The sequence below is a fragment of the Lontra canadensis genome, unplaced genomic scaffold (genome assembly GCF_010015895.1).
Source record: "Lontra canadensis isolate GAN:19392208 unplaced genomic scaffold, GSC_riverotter_1.0 scaffold25, whole genome shotgun sequence".
Taxonomy (NCBI): domain Eukaryota; kingdom Metazoa; phylum Chordata; class Mammalia; order Carnivora; family Mustelidae; genus Lontra; species Lontra canadensis.
The window spans coordinates 13,178,539-13,199,847 of NW_022631019.1; the positions used below are offsets into that span (position 1 = coordinate 13,178,539).

The 21,309-nt window shown below is 56.9% G+C and overlaps 1 protein-coding gene across 1 annotated transcript in view; it reads right to left on the reverse strand.

The window, feature by feature from the left end:
* Positions 1–19,912, reverse strand: part of IFFO2 (intermediate filament family orphan 2) — a 43,246-nt gene extending 23,334 nt beyond the window's left edge. The window contains exon 1 of the mRNA XM_032863579.1: positions 18,938–19,912. Within this exon, the coding sequence (XP_032719470.1) occupies positions 18,938–19,596 (659 nt within the window). The 5' untranslated portion in view covers positions 19,597–19,912. The remainder of the gene's footprint in view (positions 1–18,937) is intronic.
* Positions 19,913–21,309: the final 1,397 nt, after the last annotated feature.

A 21,309-nucleotide genomic window follows, 5' to 3' on the forward strand; every position in this document is an offset into this window, starting at 1 on the left:
TCATCTTATGCCAATGTCAGGACCTAGCTTATATACCTCCTCCTCCAGGAAGCCTTCCCTGACTCTGGTCAAGGTCAAGTACCCTACCTCTGTACTCCAAAAGCCCCAGTAGCTTGCTACTCAAGTAGTCTCCCTATTTGACTCTTGCAAGATCAGGCCAGTCTCTGGCTCCCAGCAGCAACTCTAGAGCCCAGCACAGAGCCTGGAACCGTAGGCACCAAAAAATGTTTTCTGGATAAAGGGTGCATTGAAGGTCAACTCCAGGGCCTTTCTTGGGACCCCCAGTCTGGAGTCAGCGCAGCACTGATTCACTGTGTGGCCTTGGGCATGACCTCCCTGCCTGCCCCTCCCCATCAGCCTCAGTGTCCCCAACCTCCGTAGTCCTGGCCAGCTCTGCTCCTCTCCTCCAACGATGCTCTTCTCCTACCTGGTCACCTGGGCCTACCTCCTGTGAGGCAGATGACAGGAAGGTGAGCTCACAGCTGTCCAGCCCTAGGACCTTGCCTTTCTGCTCGGGCCTGGCTGAGCCCCCAGAGATGCCCTCCCACCACATCCCTCCCCAGCATCAGGCACTCGGAGCAGCTCTCTGATGCTGGGGCTCCAGCTGTTGCTAGCGTCCTGAAGCCAGCAGGGGTTCCAGGTACCCAGGCCGAAAGCAGGAGGCCCAGGGGCTCTGAGCCCAGGAGGCCGGGGAGGCCCCACCCAGAGCTATGTTTACAGCTTGGAAGAAAAACAGCAACTCCCGATGCTATTTTGGAACCCTAATGTGCACTCTGGGTCTCCCGTTGTTTATTCCAAGTGACTGTGCCACCCCGCAGGTAAGCGCGAGGCACTGTGGGTCTGCCGCTCCATGTAATCGCCCCATCAAAGCCACATCACTCACTGGGAGCGCTTGTGCGCCCCAAGCAGCCCTGGGCCGGCAGCCTCGGAGAACAAGTCACACTCAACATCCGCGACCTGCACAAATAAGGGACTGAAGCCCAGGAGAGCCCGCCGGACAGGAGCTGGCATGCACCCCACCTTGGATTTAACCAAGCCTCTGCGGCCTTGAGCAAGTCCCCTCCCCAGGCCTTGGTCTCCTCATCCATGAAATGGGGGAGAATGACCACCATCTGGGTTATAGGAGGACAGACAAGCATGTGTGCAAAAGACAAAACAACAACAACAACAAAACCCTCCAAACGTGGGACCCCTGGATGTCAGAAGGGGATGCTCTGAGGTCTAGCCATTAGTCCATGGGAAGTCTGAAGCTCAGGGGGTGAAATGACAAGCCCAAGGTCACACACCAGAGCAGAGCAGGAACTGGAACCCAGAGCCTGGAGGCTTCCTGCCTCGCTGCAGTAAGGGGAGGAGCAGTCGCCGGGGAGGAGCAGTCGCCGGGGAGGAAGGAGGGAAGAGTGACACCGACCCAGGAAGCTAATTACACGCAGGGCTTGTGAAACTGAGGATGGGCTGGGACAGACACTGCCTGTGCGTACAGCATCCTAATTGTCACAACTGGCCGGGGAGGCTGCAAGCATGGCCGGACAGGTGATTCGTCTGCCCTCGTCTGTGCCCAGAGAGGGATTAGTGACTAAACACAGCTCGAGGGCACAGACTCATTGCTTAATACCAGCCTCCTGTCGTCATGCAGGCCCAGCCAGGGGGGAGGACACTGGGACACTGCACACACATGCACACACACACACGAACAGAGTGTCCCTCTTGCCCATGCAGGGGGCAAGGGCACCCCTCTCAGAGGACAGAGAGGTCAGCTCCCCCAAGGAAAGAGGGAAAAGAAATGGAGCAGACACCCAGAGAACCCCCATGACAGTAAAGCCTCTGACAGAGAACTTATTAGAGCCTCTAGTGTCTGCTGATATGGAAACTGAGGCTCACAGAGAAGAGGTGGGTTGTCCAAGGCCACATAATCAAAACAGCCCACGTCGTGAAGGGGTAGTTCATGATGGACACTAGGAACTCCTTCAGTCCTCGCGACGGGCTTAGGATGTGGGTGCTTATTCCTCTGCCCGTTTTACAGATAAGGAAACCGAGGCCCAGGGAGGGGAAGTGACTTGTGCAAAGTCACAGAGTTCGAACCCAGGCAGTCTGGCTCCGGCACCCAAGCTCACGACACCAGGATCACCTGCTTCCGCTGACCTGATGGTGTGGCAAATGCTGGGGGACAACACGGTCTCTCCCATCCCAAAGCCTGGGCTCCTTCCTCTGTGCCAGCTGGCCTCATAACAGGAGGGAGAAGGTCAGAAAGTATGTATCTCAGTCTCCCAGGGGTCAGAATGGACCCGGAGTTGCATCACCTCCAAACCCCAAGGGCAAAGTGCTGAGGCTTCCATGCTGACCTGCCAGGCCGGGCCCAGCTTGACCCTGACCGTGTAGCCCCGGAAGTTCTCACAGGCCTGGCTCAGCCTCCAGAGCCCATCGATGGACAGGAAGTCTTTTAGAGACCAGAGATCCTCCAAAGGGGGTAAAAGGGGTTCCCCAAGCATTGCTCAGATCCCGCCAGGTACCCCACCAAGGAGGAAGCAGAGGGTCACCAGCCCCAGTCCTACCAGGGAACCAGCCCGGCTTCTCTTCTCAGCTCAAAGCCAACTGGGGCCTCTCTGCTCCCTGGACTTGGCCCCTCCCTCCCAGCCACATAACCCCTGGCCCAGACTGAGGAAGAAGCCAAAAAGGAGATGGTCCAAGACGGAGGGACAAGAAGGAGCAGGCTGGGGGAGGGGACGAGGCCCTTCACACAGGTCCCCTGCCCCTTATCTCAAAACTCCTGGACATCAGACAGACAGACTCAGCCACTTCTAAGCTGGTGACCTAGTAAAGGGGGCTTTACCTCTCTGAGCCTCAGTTTCCTCATCTGTGAAATGGGGCCAGCAACAATTCTTCCCTCCCGGCTCGTGGGAATGGTACAAGACGGTGAACACCAATCATCATCTTAGTGAGTAGGCCCCACTTCCAGCAGCTGGGAGGGTGGTTCCAGGCCCAGGGTCCGAGGCTTGGCTGGGACGTGCTATCCTTCCCCGCAGACAGTTCATCCTCTGGGCCCCCCACCCGCACCCTGGGATGGGGGCGCTGTCTGGTATCCAGACACTCTAAGTGCGGATAGCAGGTACTCAACTGGTATTTACTGGATGAATCAGCTTGGGAGCTGGAGCCATGGAGTAGAGCAGCAAGAGGGCCTGGGTGCGAGTCCTGCCTCTCCACCTGCACTGACACACTGTGTGACCCTGGACCTGGCCCAGAACCTCTCTGGACCTAGCTGCACAAGGAAGCCCTGACCGCCCGGGGAGCTCGGGTTTTCCCTCCTCTTGCCTCTGGGAAACCCGTGGGCCAGCCACCCCTGGGGCAGCCTGCCCAGAGGTGGGCCCTTTCCCAGCAGGCCTGGCTTCCTAGGGACAGACAGCCACGTGCATGCCCACCCCTGCCAGCCCACAAAGGCAGCAGGCGGCTTCCTCCGGGTGACTTTGCCTGGGGACAGATGGAACACCGTGTGGCGTCTGTCAAGCCAGATGGCCCGGTCGGCCTGAGGGGCCAGGACACCAGCTGGGTGTCCAGCCCCAGCAGGCAGAGCTGCTTAACCCCTTCTAGTCCCAGCCGTAGGAGTCAGTGTCCCCTTGGCAACTTAGTCACTGTTGTACACCCGGGCCTCCCACCCTCCAGCCCTGGAGCCGAGCAGCCTCCCTGGGGCCAAAAGGGAGTCAGGGAGGCAATGGGGTGAGAGGGAGCTATGGGACAGGTGGGAGTGGAGGAGGAGCCGCCTTGGGGCCCTGAAGGCAGTCCCGGACCGCCAGGAATGTGCCAACCCAAAGGGCAAGCAGGGGAGGGCACTGATTTCCTGGCCAGGGAGCCAAAGGGAGTTGTGTGGAGCCAGCCGCCCTGCTTCCAGGACACCCATGTGGGGCAGGGACTGCCAGGCCAGAAGGCCACCAGCCACCTTTACTGGGCCAGGAAAGCCACTCCCCAGCCCAAACCCCAGAATCAGGACTGCCTTGGCAAAGAGGAGACCCACCAGGCTGGCTGAATGGCCCTAGGTGTTACTCAGCCTCTCTGGGCCTCGGTTTCCCCATCAGGAAAGGGCCACTTCCAGCTCCAAGGGTTCCATGACTCCAGGAGAAGGCATGTGCCACCCTCCTGGGAACTGATGGGATCTCAAAGGGACCAGATTGTTCCTACCCCAAGAGCGTGCCCTAAGAAGTGTGCGTGAGTAAGGAGGGATTTTAGGAGCGAAAAGCGTAAGCTTAGGGGCTCAGAGGGGAGTGGTGCTGTCTTCCCCACGCAGTGGATGCCCACCCATTCCCCTACTCCATGAAAGGCCAAATGGGGATGCCACAAATGGGATTATGGCCAGAGACCAGGAAGCATTTTCCAATGGAGAGAGCCACAAGGCACGTCCAGGGGAAGACTCTGGAATGCCCTCCCCAAGCAGTAAGATCTCTAAGCAGGATTTGCAAAGGTCCCAACCTCAAGGAGAGGGAGGAACAGGTGCCTTCTGGAGATCCCAGGATAGCCAGCTGGTGTCCACAAGGAGAAGTAAAGCAGGGTGTCAGAGGCTCCGCACTCGGGGACCCAGCCAATCTGGTGATCCAGACAGGCTGTCATCTCGGGGCGCAGCACAGCCACGCTCAGCTCTAGCCAGCGACCAGCACACTGACCCAACAGGCATCTTTGGGTGTCTTTCAGGACACAGGGTGCAAGGGACTCCAGCAAAGCCCAAGAACACATCAAAATAGGCGAGGAGGCAGGGCTGGGCAAGAGAGCTGCTGGCCGGGAGTGGAACCTCAGCCGGGCAGGGAGGCGAGAACACGGGGTCAGGGGGCCACAGGCCTGGCCGTGAGACCTAGCTTTTTCACCAAGTTGCTGTGCAACCTTGGGCAAGTCACTGCCCATCTCTGAAATGTGTGCTGGGGGAAAAACAAAACATCTGTCAGGACTCTTGCAGCTCTGACTTCACAGTCATTTGGCAAACTGGGTAGGAACGAGAGTCTGCCTTCCTGGTCCATGCAGCGTCATGGCAGGGGTCCAAGCACAGGGCCTGAGCACAGGGGCCCCGCAAACAGATGGATGGATGGGTAGATGGATGGATGACCAAGTGGGGTAATTCCCAAAAAAGGAAGAGCAGGAGGTCCTAGGCGTCCCCTAGGATGATTCCTTACACCTACCCAAGACCTCCTTGGATCATTTTCCCACAAGGACCTATCCTCCAGCCACCAATCCCCTTCTCTGTCTTACACGTACACGCACGTACTTGAATTCGCAACACACGCTCCAAGCACAGTGGCCCAGCTCTGAGTCCCGAGGACAGAAGCTCTAGACCCCCAAAGCCATGAGACTCATCTGCTCCAGCCACCCCCCAGGGCATCTTGGCTCTCTGAAGTGCACTCCCGGAGCTGGGTTTGAAATAAGATGCAACAGTGTTGGACCCCAGTGGTGATCCTTGAAGCCCAAGGGAGGCCCAAGTTCCCGTGCCCGCTCTGCCGCTTTCTAGCTATTACAAGCAGCAGGGCCACTCCAGCTGCCAAGACTCTGCGCCCTCATCCGTACAATGGGCACGACCACAGCCACCCTTCAAGAGTGCTGTGATCTCAAGAGAACGCATCCGTGAAGTTTTGAACCATACTGGGCACAAGAGATGCTCCTGGGAAACCACGCGAGAAGCGCTCTGGGATAATGAGATCCCGGCTTCGTTCTTGGAGGCACCAAGGATGAACCACGCCTCCCAGCGCTTCTCTGTCTGGGCCCTGCAATCCCTTCTGTCTCCTGTCCCACCTTGGGGGGTGATGTGCCTGGGCTCAAACCAGGCAGAAGCTACAAAGCAGCCTTTGTCTCAGAACAAACTCTATACCAGTGGCCCTGACGTCACCTCTGGAACAACAATGCTAACACGGCCTTTGACGTCACCTCTCTGCCAAGGTCTGAGAGCACAGGCTTCACCCACAAGGCCCCACAGAGGCCATCTGTGGGCTGGATCAGAACCCAGAAGCCATCCTCCTGTGGCATTACAGAGTTCCAGAAGCAAGAATAGCTGCCCCCTCCCCCACTGCTGAGAGGCCAGGGAGGCCTCAAGTCCCTGTCTCCCAGCTCCTCCATCTCAGCCCCGGGGCCAGGGGCTTGGGGCAGGGGAGGAAACGTGCAGCCCATTGCCCAGCCTGGAAGACTGAGCCTGTGAGAGTGGCGGGAAATAGTCCGGAAGAACCTGCCAGACTCAGGTTCAAATTCCAGCTCCGCCCTTGCTTCATGGTGAGATCTCGGGCCAGGGATGTGACCTCCTGAGGCTGCCTCCACATCCACACAAGGAGTCTGGGACGGAGAGGGCCCCTCCTCTGGGTGGCAGGAAGAGGGACACACTCTCCCATCCAACGAGGCCCCTGAAGCCACAGGCTCCAGGCAACACACTCTGCTGGGCAGCTTTGAATGGTAGGTCCTGCCCTACCAGTGACCCTGTGCTGACAATCTGCTGGGGAAGAGAGGGGATGTGACCTCCTCCTTGCTGGTCAGCTTTGCTGGGGAAAGGAAGCGCCCTGAACACAAAGGGCCAGGCTGTAGCCAGAAGGGGGAGGGAGGAGGCAGTTCTTACTTATGGGGTCTGGGGCAGAAGGGACAGAGCAATTACATACAGCCAGGGGTTCCAAACCTGGCATGCACTATTTTGCTGAACCTTCATTACGACCTTGTGAGTTCAGGATATCATCCCCATTTTACAGATGAGAGACCCGAGGCTCAGGGTGGTCTCAGTTCAGAGTCGGGGCTCCCACCCAAGTGATAGCCTGTGGATTTATTATGCCTTAAGGCACAGAAAGGAACAGCCTAGGAGTTGGGAGTCCCCTGAACTTGCCACCAGGCAAATCCTGGTTCAATCCAGGCTGAACTAGGGCCTCAGTTTCCCCAGCTTGGATAAGCCGTGATGGTTTGAGTGTCAGTATTTTCTTTGAAGACAAGTGTAAAACCAGTCGCAACAGAATATAAAGACTCTCCGTACAGATGGGCGCAAACACAAAAAGTACTACTTACTGACCACATCCCCAGAGCACAGAGCTCCATGGGGCTGTGGGACCCGGCTTTCCGGTTCACACAACTCCAGCTCAGAAGGCAAAGTTCTCCTACTTTTCCACTTCAGGGCCCACCCCGGAGGAAGGAGGATGGGAACGACCCTCCTGGGGTGAGGCTTATTGACAGCCCTTGGCGGGGGCGGGGGGGGTCTCATCATCCCATTTATACAAGAGGAAACTGAGGCACAGAGAAATGATGCAGTGGAGCACATGGTGGCAGACAGGGGCAGTCAGGCAGTCAGTCAACTCCCCAAGACCACCGGGCTGAGGCCAGGGAAGTGCCTTCTGTTCTAAGGAGATAAGCCCACACTGCTCTCTGATGTCTCCTCCACACGCCCACCTGCTCACCTGCCCCGGGACCTGCATGCTGGCTCGGGGGCGGGGCTCAGCCTCCGTGGACGCCACCTCACAGGCTCTGAGGCTTCTTTACCCGGAGAGCCTCAGTCTCCAAAAGTTTTCAAAAGCCCTCCTCCAATGCCTATCAGACCCGGGAAGGATCCCTTAGCTCAGGGTTTCAAAGGAAACCCGACTCTGCTGTGTGACCTCAAGAGAGCCACTCTCCTTCTCTGGGCCTCAGTTTTCTTATCTGAAAATGGTCACAGGTACGTGCGTGGGGGTGGAGAGAAAACTATAAAACACTGAGGGATGGACTCTCAGAAGGTCTTTTTCCAAAGACAAAGGCACATCTACTCATCGGCCTGGAAGCAGGGGGGCAGACGGACAGACTGACCTTGGAGAACGGCTCACACCATCTGGGCCCGCTGGTGGGTAAGATGAAGTCACAGGTCTGAGGGAGCCCGGACAGGCAGGGTGGGCAGGCCTGGGAGGCAGAGCGAGCAGCCTAGCTCCCTGGCCCCCATGTCTCTGCCTGTGTCTAATCCCAGGCTCATCTTTGAAGGGGGCTGGGAGCTGGAGGCTGAGGTCTCCCATGACCAGTGTTGACCTCCAAGATGCAACAGCTATCCCTTTCAGCAGAGAGCCTCTCCTGCCCCCCCAACTATGATATACGAGGGGTAGTACAAAGGGACTAGGTGGCCGAAGGCAGGGTCCTGACCCCAAGGGCTCCAAGTCTGCAGGGTGCAGGCCGAGGCTCCCAGACACGCGCCCGCACACACACAGGTTCACAAAGCCCCAGCATCAGACAAAGAGCCCCCCACAGAAGCCTGGCATCGGGTGGCCCAGGGACAGGAGCAGGACGCCCCTCACAGCCCTCCCCTGCCTCACACAGGGGATGGGGAGGTGAGAACCAGCCATAGTAAATGAAGGCCAAAGCGAGAAAGAAGGGAAAGGGGGAGAGGAGAGAGGATGAGAGGCAGCAAAATGGAACAAAGAGCACCAGGAAGGGCAGGCGGAGGAAGGGAAGACAAGAAGGGGAAGAAGAATGGGAAGGCCGGCGAGGTCCTGCCTGAGCAGCAGGGTCTGGACTGCACGCTGGCATGGCAACCTCACTTCCAGGCCTTCCCACAAGCTGTTCTCTCCACCTGGAGCGCCCTTCCCTTCTCTTCCACTCTTGCTAGACCTCCAAAACCCAATTCAGGTGACATCTCCTGCAGAAAGGCTTCCCTGACTGGCCCAAAGCTGGCTCACGCACCTTTCACAATCCCTGGGTTTCAAGCACTGCAGGGTCCCACCCAGAGCTTCAGGGCTGTGGTCTGACTTTGCAACCAGCTTTCCCCAAAGCTAGTCCCGTCAGTCTCCCCCATCACCGCTCAGCATGGCCTTCTGCCCATTACCGCAGCAGGCCAGGGGCGCAAAGGAGGTGCGGTCGGGCCCTGGAAAGATGTGCCGACCCTGCCCCGAGAGGAGCCTGTCTGCTGGGGAATTTCACAAGGTCCACTTAGACCAGCGGCTCACCAGCGGCTCTTCCCCTCCCCCAAGACGGCAAACAGGAGGCAGCAAGCCAAGTACCGTCTTAAATAACCCAAGTAATAAAAATGGCCAGTTAAGAGGGCGGAAGGCAGTGTCTCCACTGCGGGGGCGTCTCCCCATCAAGCAGCAGATGAGCGGGGGGCTGTGTGAACGGGCACATCCCGAAGTCAGAGCACGCAGGCCGGAGTGCGCTGAGCCAGCATCTCAGAGAGAGCTCAGAGACAGCGCTCACCCAGTACAGCCATGGGGTGGGGGAGGCGGGCTCCTGCCCAAGCCGGGGTCCAAAGGCCATTCAACCCAACCCCGCACCCCTGTTCCTCTCCCCAGAACCCCTAGTCTCGTTTAATAACCACAACGGGAGCTGCCAGCACCACCGTCCCATTCACTCTTCCTGCTGCCCACGCCCCTTTCTCAGAGACATAAATGACTCTCTAAGTTCACGCAGCTGAGAAGCAGCAGAAACACTCTTCAACTTCCTCCCTTCCGCGCTTCCAACTTGCACACGAATGCTCTGCTCTAAGCTGGCGAGTTCTGCAGGTTTCTCTCCAACATCCCAGCACACAGCTAGTCCCGGGATCCAGGGGCCACAGGAAAGTAAAGCCAAGAGGAGGACGGGAAAGGCTTCAAGGAGCCCCAGGCTGCAAGGGAAGCTGGGGAGGAGGCAGCTGCGTGCGTAGGCAGAACCCAGGCTTCTAATCCTTTCGACCCCAAGGGCAACCACTTGATAGTTTATAAAGTGCTTCCACAGACATCGCTTCATTTAATCTTGCAAATAGCTCCGTGAGGTCAGAGGTACTATCCCCATTTCACAGAAGTGAAAACTGAGGCTCAGAGCGCAGACGCTGTGTGCCGTGGGCGTGCCCCTTGCTGGGTTACAACATAAAAGGCTCAATCCGGGGCCTGACTTCCTGGATGAAACCTTCGCTTCCCACCTGCTAGCTGCCTCTGGGATCAGTTCTGTCCATGTCTCTCTGGCTCCGTTTCATTCTCTAAAATGGACTAACGACAGCACCCAACACACAGGTTATTATGAGGTTAAGTGAATCAAACGTCCCTAAACGGCTTTCAGTGCAGCCTGACAAAGAGTAAATGCTAATTAAATATTTGTTTCATTAATTAATTAATATTTATTGCGCCCTTATTGTGCACAGGTACTATCTGAGCTGGTACCTGTCACATCTGCCTGTGTCCCCAGACTCGAGGCTCCTGAGGGCAGGGCCTACGTCTGCTCTACCCCGGTGCCCAGCACGGGACCCGGCTCGCAGGGCCTGCCCAGCCACTGCTGGGAGAACAGAGCCTCCGCTTCTCAGCCGTCCACACCCAGCAGGCTCAGCTTCCCCAACGAGAGGCACAGAATGACTGTAACAAGTTCACAAGTTCCCTGTGCTGAGACAAGCTTCGCGGAACCAACCAAAAGCACAAGTTCGCGAGACCCAACCCCAGGGCAGAGGCCAGTTACCCTCCAGTCACCAGAAGGGTCGTTGCTCTCTCTCCTGCTTATAGCAGTTCATGAGAACCCCTGGCTGCTGCCTTGGGCAGGATTAGGTTGCTGGGCATGATCAAAGGAGCCTTAACTTAGAATCTGAGACCTTCATCCAGCCCTGGCTTTGCTGTGTGACTTGGAGCAAGTTACTTTCCTGCTCTGAGCTTCGGTTTTCATCTGCACAGCTGGCACAAGGTTTGAATTCCATCATGTGAAAAGTGCCAGACAGGTAATAATCCGTGCTCCCCAGCCTCCCCTCCCCCATTCCTCCCCCCTGCCAGGCCCACCACCGGCCTCTCTGGCTGATCAGGAGCTCCCCGCAACCCACAGTCCAGTTCCCACCAGGATCACCTCCAGGGAGCGTGGGATGGGGTAGGGGGGCTGGACCGCCCTCTCTGGTGGCCCAGGAGGCTCACCTGCCTGCCGTTGCCAGTAACTCACTGGTTTCTCAAGAAATAATTACTGTCAAGTGACAGCAGGAAGTCTTCCCAGTGTAGCAGCCGCCCCCTGTTCTGCCACCTGTGGTGGCAATATTGTGACAGGCACCAGGGAGACCCCATGCCTCAGCCTGCCTCCTCACCCTGGACCAACCTGCAGCAGCCCTCAGGTGGCATGGAACTTGGCCAGCCTGTCCCAGCTAGGAAGAACACTGAACTTGGGGTCTAGAGACCCACCATGCACTTGCCGCCAAGATCCGGGACCGAGGTCTTCTGCCTCTCAGAACCTCTCCTCTCCGCTCAGTCAGTTGAGCTTCCAGCTCTTGGTTTCCGCTCCAGTCATGATCTCAGGATCCAGAGATCGAGCCCCGTGTCAGGCCCTATGCTGAGCGTGGAGTCTGCTTGTCCCTCTCCCTCTGCTCCTCCTCCTCTCTCTCTCTCTAATAAACAAAAAATGTTTCAAAAGGAGAAAAAAGAACCTCTCACCTGTAAAATGGGCATAATTCCCACCCCTTGGGGTTGTCTGTTAATTAAATCTCATTAAAGAAGTCATCACAGAGCCCAGAGCATAGTAGTTACTCAATCAGTGGCTGCTATTAAGTCATTATGATTTATTTTTAAACCTTTTTCGAAAGGCTTTCACACCATTACTTCAGGTGATTTTTATAGCAACCCTGGGAAGCAAAACTCATAAGGAAACGCAGTCCCATTTTACAGAATGACAAACTGAGGTACAAAAGACTGTATGGTGCGTGGATTCCAGACCACTCCGATGAAGTTATAGAGAGAACAGGAGTCCCAGGGCACAGGCCGATCTTCCCATCACGCCCATTCCCAGGGGAACAACCAGAAGCTCAGATCCTACCTAGGACCACGGCCTAGACTCCACAGGGTTCTAGCTGCCCCTTGCCACCAGCCACGGGCTCAGCCAGGCCAGAACCCCCCGAGGGGACCAGAGGCATTTGCCAGGTTAGTAAGCTGGGTGACAACTACCATCTTTTGTACCAGGAACTAGGGTAAGCAACCACATCTTGCCCAGCAAGCTGAAGGTCCCGACCCCATTGGAGGCGGGAAGGTATTGCTCTGGCGGTCAGGCAGCAGCACCAGAAATCTTCACCAGCCGCCCCGCCTCTGGCCCCGAATCCTCTAAGCACCTCACAGCCAGCGGTGCCCAGAGGCTACATGACACCCCGATGCCACTGGCAAAGGCACGGCCCACCCTCCCTCCAGCTTCCAGCCTGGTTCCTGACTTCTGCCTACTTCACAAAGCCATTCCCCCTGACCCCTTAGGGTACCTGCATCACAGCACATCTGCCCTGTGAAATCTCTTTTAGAACTTCCCCATTTATAAGGTACCATAGCTGCACGACCCCATTTACCCTGCCCGAGACACTGGGATACAGATGAGGAAACGCAGACCCAGAGAGGCAAAGCGGCTAACGCAGTCTGGCTCAGCTTTTAATGCCCATGCCAGGAACCCAGGTGATGGGTGTTATTCAAATTTGTTAAAACTGTTGTGTGGGGGGGACCAAAGCTCGGGTCTCCTGACTCCAAATGTCCATCACCTGCATCGTGTGGTTCCCAGCCGCCCTGGGGACCTAGCGGCACGCGCAGTTGCCAGACACAGTGCCCTCCCTCACTGCGAAATGCTAGCTCAGCATGGACCCTGGCCAGGCTCTGCCAGTACAGCGACCCGGAGCCGGCCCCCACAAGCTTACAGTCGATGGGGGAGCAGACATCCCAGGCCCCTGAGATTCACAGTGTGTGCTGCCGTGACAGGAGAGGCAGTGGGCGCTCAGGGACGCCTGATGCTGGGTGGATCCTGGTGCTGGGCAGAGGGGATGATAGCATTTCTTCCCTGCCCCAGGCCTTCAGCCCTCCGTGACATGGGAAATCAACAGAACACCAGCCTGGCTTCGCCTCCCCCAGGTGATCAAAAGCCAGGACTCCCGACGCAAAGTCCACAGCCCGCGGTATCACTGACACACAGAGCAGTTTCAATCAATTCCCCTGGAAGTCGACGCATCTCCTTGCAGCAAAGAGCGTGTTCAAATTCTGGATCTACCCTTCTGTGTCCTTCAAATACCGACACGTGTGGGGACGCGGGCCACAGGCCTAGAGTGGCTGAAACCCTGTGAGCCCGGGTGTGCATGTGCACGTGTGTGCGCGCGCCCGCGTGTGATGGTTGGGGGGGGCAGGGGCCCCGCATCCGGTGGCCAAGGCCAAAGCCCCGCCTCACATTCCTCAGGGAAGGAATCTTCAGCGTCAGCTGTCTCCCAGCTTCCTGCTTCCCTTTCTTTTCTGGGACCTCATTCCCCAGCCTCTGACTTGAGGCTCGGAAAATCCCTCCCAAATATGTCCCCAAAGAGAATGCCAGCACAGCCAAGAGACTCTGGGACACTGAGGAGCTGGATGGAGGGGGTTTGTGTGTTTCTTTCAACGGAGGTTGGAAGAAAGGGCGGGGGGCGGGGGTGGCCAGAGATTTCCGGAGGCACAAATCAACCGCTAAGAGTAGGAAGAACACCCTCCTTAGACGCTGGACAAAGAAGTAGCCCTTTTTCCCTCCGCCCCCAACACCATGTCTGGCGCCTTCCACGGCACAGAGAGAGCAGCGACGTGTCCTGAAATGGATGTGTGGGGTAGTCCAGCACGGTGCCAGGAAATCCCTATAAAATGAAGGCAACAAACATGGTGGGGGGCCAGAGAGGGGACCCACCGGAGCCTACCAAGCCCCAGGTGCCTTAGCACAGGACCTCCTTCGTTCCTCCCCTACTCCTAGGGGAACAATGCCATTCCCCTTCTATTACAGAAAGTGGTGGCTCCAGCAGCTCAGAGAGGTTAAGCAATTGCCCACAGTCACACAGAGTAGCAGAGCTGGGACGTGAACCCTTTCTCCCCCATCCCAGGCTGCCTCCCAGAAAAATCAGAAACAAAAGAATCCGTATCGGTGACAAGCTTCAGAGATAACAGAAGTGGCAGGGAATGAAGCCTTGCGACCAGCTTTCCGGGGCAATCTTCTGGCTCTGGGGCACTCAGGGGCCAGCACACACCTGCTCAAGGGCCTCCCAGGGCGTGATGAGGAAAGGCAGGGGACACTCCAGCTGGCTCACCCACCAGCCCTTTTTGGAGCCTTTCATTCAGGCTGCCAGCCCAGCCCCTTCCGGCTCATGATCAGAAATAGCTGGGACAAAAGTCCCTCCCATCCCTGAAAAGTTGCTTTTTAAAAAATGCTTAAAGGCAGACACAAAAAAAGGTAGAGGGAACTCTACCAAACCCCAGCCGAGGCCGACTGACGTGAGCATCACCTCAGAGTCATGGGGAAAGATTCCAACAGCAGGCAAGGTCTTCCCAACCTGGCTTTGTGGGTCAGCTCCCTCCGGGCCTCAGTTTCCCCATCTCAAAAATGAAAGTAACTCAGCTGAATCAGCAATTTCTCTCTCTCTCTCTCTCTCTCTTTTTTTTCTTCTAAGCTGTAGAACTCTGTTTTCCAGTGGAAGCTTCCCCAGAAAACCAATCTGGCAGGCATGGAAATAGAGCTGCTATGGCTGATGGGGGCCAGATCCCAGGTTCTCAGCACCCCCGACTCACTGTCCCCAGAATTGCCCCCAACACACCCAGCTCTGGATCCCATGGCTCTAAAGGGCCCGTCTGGGAACCATCAGGCTAAATGATCACTGTGGTCTCTCCTGGCTCTCAAGCAAAGCTCCGATCACCCAACCACCGGGGAGAAACAAAGCAAGCCCTTCATGCTGACTTGAGTCAGGGGCACAGACACTTGGCAACCTGCAGAGGGAGGGAGAGAAAACCCAGACAGTTCCAAACCACGCTGGGCCTGGGGCAGGAGAGGGGGAGGACTGCCAGTCTGTGAGACAGGAAGAACAGCCCTGACCCGGACCCCTTTGAGTCACAGACCAAAGTATAGGGCGAGTTGGGAGGGGTCACCAAAAGGAACCCCCTCCCGTAAAGGTGGAGGACCTAAGGCTCAGAGAGGGTAGCAGCTGGCCTGAGGTCACACAGCACCTAGTAGCAGAGCCTGACCTGGAGTCAGGGTCTCTGAGAAGCAATGCAGAGAAATCCCCCCTAGTTTAAAGTTCAGACAGACTCAGCCGGAATCTCTAGAGGAAAGCCCCCAAGCTTGCAAACTCGAAGTAGGACATTTTGGTGGCACTGGGTGGTGACAGGGCAGAGATGTTTGTTTTGGTTTCCAAATCAACGCATCGCAACCTTGTCCACGGTACAGTTTGGGCAACCACAGTTCCCTCATGATAAAGAGCTCAGAGCTGGTTGGCCAGAGGGGAAACCCAAAAGCCGTAGCAAACAGGGCCCAGGGCCCAGGCACCCCAGGCCAGGAGCTCTGGTTTGGGTCGGTGTTTCCAAAGCATGGTTCCCATACCACTCAAGGCCCCTGAGACGATGTGAGGTGGTACAAATGACTCTTTGCATTTAAATTCTACAGACTGCCAAGGTGAACCGATAAACTACGGTTTGTCTGCACAGTGGAAAATTGTTCACGAGTCTAAAGGAATGTACTATTGAAACACACTATGACGTTGGTTGAGCCTACAAAACATTATCTAGGTGCAAGAAGCCAGACACAGAAGACTATGTATGATACGACGACACTGACATGGAGTGTCCAGAAAAGGCAAATCTACAGAAACCGAAAGCACATCAGTGTTGCCTGGGCTGGAGTGGGAAGGGGGATTCACTGCAAATGGGCATGAAGGCTCTTTTTAGGATGATGCAATTTTTCTACAACTGGGTTGTGGTGATGGTTGCACAACTCTGCATTTACTAAAAAAAAAAAAAAAAAAAAAATCACTGAATTCTGCGCTTAAGAGGATTTTTTGATATGCAAATTACACCTCAAGAAAGCTGGTGAAGAATGTTTTTCTTAAGTCAAAATAGGGATGGTGGTGGTACATGGTTCTGGCCGCAGATCCTAGAGGAGGAACCCAAATGCATCCAGCTTGGAGAACACAGAGCTACACGCACCAGGCACATGTACTCTGCGGAAGCAAGTGGGGGTGTCTGAGGCTGTGACTTCCTCCAGGTAGACGGGAGGAAACCCTAGAACCTTTCCTTTCCAGGCACAGGTCCCTTCCACTGGTCACTGCCTGGGGCTCCGTGCTGGACAGCCCCAAAGCATCTAATGCCTTCGGTGGCCCAAGCAAACACCGTGGTCCCATCCCTTAGACAGTGACTTCTCTCATGGCCAGCGGACTGGGAGCTCAAAGTCAAGATTATATTTTGTCAATGCTGGAAAGACCTTTTGAGATCATCTAGTCCGGCGATTTTTAAATTTTTTCTTTTAAGGTGTTGAGATGCCTGACCTCCTCCCGAAAGCAAATTCTCATGAGAAACCCAAATACAGAAAGAAGTAAAAACAGAATGTTACGGGTATACGTTCATACTAGAAGTTCACATATAGAACAGTTAGTTACCTATTCTGAGTCCCTTCAGTGAAGCTGATGAGGCTATTTTGGTTCATTAACATTTAGAACTGGGACCATAGATGACAGTACCATATTCTATTTAATCCTATCTCCAGCTTTGGCTGCAGCGTTTCACGAAAATCCTGACTCACATAGATAAGTAGCTACAAATGGGAACGGTTTTTAGCGGTTTGCTCTGCAATCTCAGAGTACTCTTCAGACAAACAGAGAAAGGCAGGCGGGTGGCTTTAACTTGAGGCCGATTACTAACAAGTTAACAATTAACCATGAGTTGACAGGAAGAACTTAAAAGTGAGCACATTTTTTATAACCATATTAACACTGTAATATAATTTAAAATATTAAGTCTTGGGGCATCTGGGTGGCTCAGTGGGTTAAAGCCTCTGCCTTCAGCTCAGGTCATGATCTCAGGGTCCTGGGATCGAGCCCTGCATGGGGCTCTCTGCTCAGCAGGGAGCCTGCTTTCCCCTCCCTCTCTGCCTGCCGCTCTGCCTACTTGTGATCTCTGTCAAATAAATAAATAAAATCCTTAAAAAAAAAATTAAGTCTTACATAACAGTCCAGGAAACCCAAGACCATCTCCAAGGCAGCCTGGGGCTTCCAGGAGCACGGTGCTAGGCTACTCACCCCTCACTACACAGAAAGGGGAAACTGAGTCCCGAAGAAGGGAGTATACTTGCTTTGGACAAATCCAACTTGAGCCCTGAATCAACTCCAGAAAAGAGGCACCTCCCCAGCTCACCAAAAAAAATGGAGGAAGAGAAGGCGCTCACACAGCCCCGGGGGATAGGAGGACAGGCACCCACACTCCACCTGACCCAGCAGTGCCCATCTCATTCCAGGCCAGCGCCAGAAGCTGACATCACACCCCACACCCTGGATGCAACTTGAACAGAACGTTGCTCAACGCCAACCTATCTCCCTCTGAGATTGGGCACGGTTTTTCCATCTCCTTAGTAGCCAAGTCCAAAAAGCACACACAATAAAACAAACACAGCACAAGCCTGAGGCATGACGACACAATCAACAGTGGGACACAGAAAGGCCCATCCCTCTGTGTTTCACCATCGAGAACAGTGCCTGCTCCCCTACCCCACCCCAAGGAAGCTGCCCACAGAGGCAGAGGTAGCCTCCCCCTGGCCGTGGCGGGGCATGAATCCATTCTCAAGTCCTCAAGAGAAGACGGGCCCTGGAGAGGGGCTCCTCCCCAGCGCAGTGAAAGACCTCCCCACGGAAAGCCAGGCCCTACATGAGAGACCCGAGACTCCCAGGACCTCTGGTACATGCTGGCCTAACAAAGCCTATCGTCTTTAATAACATCAACTGATTACTTTATCCCTTCCAAAAAGCATCACCAACCTCCTCGCCCCTTCTGCAACTGGGGGTAGATTTTATTATTCCTATCTGTCTAATGAGCAAATAGGTTTCCAAATGGTCTACTATCTCTCTGGCAGGTGCTGGAGGAGACCCATGCCCCTGAACAGACCTCTGGGCTCAATGTTAGCACCAGGACTCAAGGAGTGGAAGGAAAGAGCCTTCTCACAACACCCTCCAAGCCCTAGAGTTTGGAGCCAAAGCTCCCAGTGTAGAGTTGCCCATGCTAGGACAGCACAGGGCCCTGCCCCCACCCAGGCCTGTGAGGCTACAGAGAGACCCCTCTCCTCTTATTGGAAAGCTGAGCCATCAGTCCTGTCAGCCAGACTGTGCGCAGGAAGCAATGTCAGTTTCCCAGCTGAGGAAACGGGACCCAGCAAGAATGTGCTGGCCGGTCCTGCAGGCAGTCTACCCCGCACACTAGCCAGAGATGGTGGTCTGGGTCCAAACAACGTCCAGTCTTCAGCCCAAGGTTCTCTCCTCCTGCACGCCTTTAGGGCTGCATCTGTTGGCACTCAAAGCCATGACAGTAGGGGGTGGGGAGAAGAGGGGTGAAGAGAGGGGTTTTTCAAAGCTTGTGGCCAGTCCAATGGCAGTCTGGTTATCCAGACCCAACAAACAGACTTTGCAGAGCTGGAGTAACATGGCAGACTCTGATCCCAGTGGATTTGCCCATTTTCAAACACATGATCTCATTTAATTTAAGGGACCAAAAAAAAAAAAAAAGGCCAGCAGGTTGGTTAAAAGTTTTTTTCTTTTCACCCATGGAGGGAGGGGAGCCCGCCTCCTACATCCTTGGGGAAATACCTACAGCGGGAGACAGACTAGCCAAAAGTCGTTCAATTCACTAGTTCAAATCCTGGTTTTGCCACTATCAGCAAAGCCCCTTTTGGCAAGCCCCTTGCGTCGCTGTGCCTCAGTTTCCTCATCTACAAAATGGGGATAAGAATGCCTTACGCTCTGCGTTGGTGTGAGGATTAAATGAGATCACATAAAACACCAGCGGTCATTATGCCACCTAGAAAACAACCGGCCCCGACAAATGACTGCACCGACGTGTCCCCTACGGTAGTCAGCACCCGCCCCCATCCTTGGAACTAGTAAGTGAGTTTTCCATGCGTGTGTAGGGCCCTATGCAAACACAGCTTCCAGCCCACCTGCTAGGACCAGCTGGCCGCCCCCAGCCCCTCCCGAACGCACACATTCCGCCGCCTCCTGGACCTGGACGACCCCTCCCCGGGAGCTGCGGGGTGGGGGGAAGGGCAGGTCCCCACTCACCTCCGCTTGTACTCGTCGCGCTCGCGCTTCACCTTGGCCAGCACGTTGTAGAGCGCGCGTATCTCAGGCGTGATGGTGTCGATCTGCACGCCCACGCCGTCGGGGTGCACCCACGACACGCCGGGGCCCTGCACCGTCTCCACGCCGCCGCCGCCCGTGCGCCGCACCTGCGTGTAGCTCCAGATGGTCCCAGGCAGGCGGCCGTAGTGCTGCGGGTGCGAGCCGCCGCCGGGGGGCAGGCCGCCCAGGGCAACGGTGTTGGCGTTGGCGCCCGCCACCGCGGCGCTGCCGTGCCCCGCGCCGGGCGCTGGCGGCCGCAGCAGCTCGGGCCCGGTCTGCACGGCCTGCTCTCGAGAGAAGGTCTTGTAACGCAGCCGCCGCTCGCGCTCGCTCTGCTGCTGCTCCAGCTGCTTCTCCAGCAGCCGGTTGCGCCGCTCCAGCTCGTGCACCTTGGCCAGAAAGCAGCGGAAGCGCACGTTGAGCCCCTTCAAGAGGTGGATGTTGGAGCCCAGGTCGTCCCGCAGCGCCGCCGTCACCGGCGACGGCCCCGGCCCGGCCCCGCCGCCGCCGCCGCCCCCGCCGGGGCAGCTCCCGCCGCCGCCGCCGGGCGGGCAGCCGAAGGCCAAGGCCATCTCCCCAAACAGGAGCGAGTTCACCATGCGCCGGCTGCGCGGCTCAGGGCCCCGGGCCCGCGGCTCCAGGTGCGGCTCCAGCTCCGGGCAGGGCTCCCGGCGCTGCCGGGCCAGGGCGGGCGCGGGCTCCAGCGCGGCCGGCCGGGCGGTTCCAGATGCGCGCCAGATGCGGCCTCCGCAGCTACGGCGGGCCGGACCGCCCCCCGGATGTGGGCGCCGAGGCAAGGGACGGGACTCGGGCCGCGGTGGAGGCCGCGAAGGCTGCGTGAGGTGGCGAGGGTCGTGGGTCCCAGCTCCCCGGCTGTCAGAGACGCTGTGGTGGGGCCGCGGCAGCCGCACGCAGAGGACTCTCGGCCGGCACTGCCCCTCTGCGGCGGGCCCCGCCCACTGCAGACACAGGCCCCGCCCCCGCCCTTGCCCCGCCCATCCCACCTCCCTCTGCGGTGCTCCCGGAGCCCGAGGCCCCGCCCCTTAGGCCCGCAGCGCCTGGCCCCGCCCACTAACCCGTGGCTCCGCCCACTCCCGCTCTCCGCCGCTTTTCTAGGCCGGGTAGAGCAGCTGTCTGCAGCTCTGGCTCCGCCCAGCTCCCGCGTGGACCACGCCCTCTCCCGCGCCGGGTCCTGCCGCCAGGCTCTATTCGGATTCTTTGCCTGGAGACGCGGACCGCAGAGCTGCACCAGGTCCGCGGTTAGCTGGAACCGCCGCAGAGCCAGCCCGGCCCCTTAAAGGAGCCGGCAGCCTGAGTAGCGCACGTTTCCCCGTTAGGGCGCCCCTTCCCCCCACGTCCTCTAACCAGGAAGCTCCTCTTCTCTCCCTTTCCCACCCCTATCCCCCCGGCCCTAAATTCCCAAGGCGTGTCCTGGAAGGGCTGGGGGACCTTAGCGTCCGAAGGTGCATCCGCACCCCACCCCCACTCCAACCTGGGGCGGCCTAGATCGACCTTCCCAGGATAAGGCAGCGCTTCCGCCGGCACGTCCCCCACGTGGTGGACCCGGGCAGGCTCCTTCACCGCTTGCCCCCACCGATCGGCGCGAGCCTGTAGTCCCGAGATCGGCTCCGGCACTGCCGATCCCGCTGGTCTCCCTGCCCGCCGCGGCAGCGGCGCCGAGTGGGGGGTGGGGGAGGGAGAAGGTTGAGCGAAGACCCCCCCCCAGGAATATGACACCAGGGCAGCTGCGGCTCCCGGCCCTGAATGACCACCTCCCCACCACTGCACACTCACACGCTGAGATGCAGGGGACCCCACAGCTGGGGTACATTTCATCCAACTACTTAGAGGGCAGCATGCGGGCGGAACCAGCCTGGGGGGGCGGAGCCAACCCGAGAATTCAATCCTTCATTCCTTCATTCAATCTTTTCGGATCTACCACCCTAAAGACCAAGTTCTCCAGGAACTTGAATCAAGTTGCAAATATCTATCATTGTTTTCTCAACGATCGTAATAGCTCCCGTTACTGAGCAATTCCTATATGTCAGGTGCCATACATTTATTATCCCCATTTTACAGAGCAGGTCAATGAGACCAGAGGAGCAACAAGCCATCCCAAAGCGCATGCTCTAACCCGCAATCCCACACTACTGGCCTCCTGTGCTTTTTCCCAATTGATCCTCTCCATAAACCTCAGAGGGGAGGTGACCCACACCTTTGAAAGCCTGTGGCTTGCACTGTGCCTACTTAATCAGACATGCGGCATGTTCCGGATTCTTCCAGCTGCATTTTTTGAATTGCAATTTAATTTT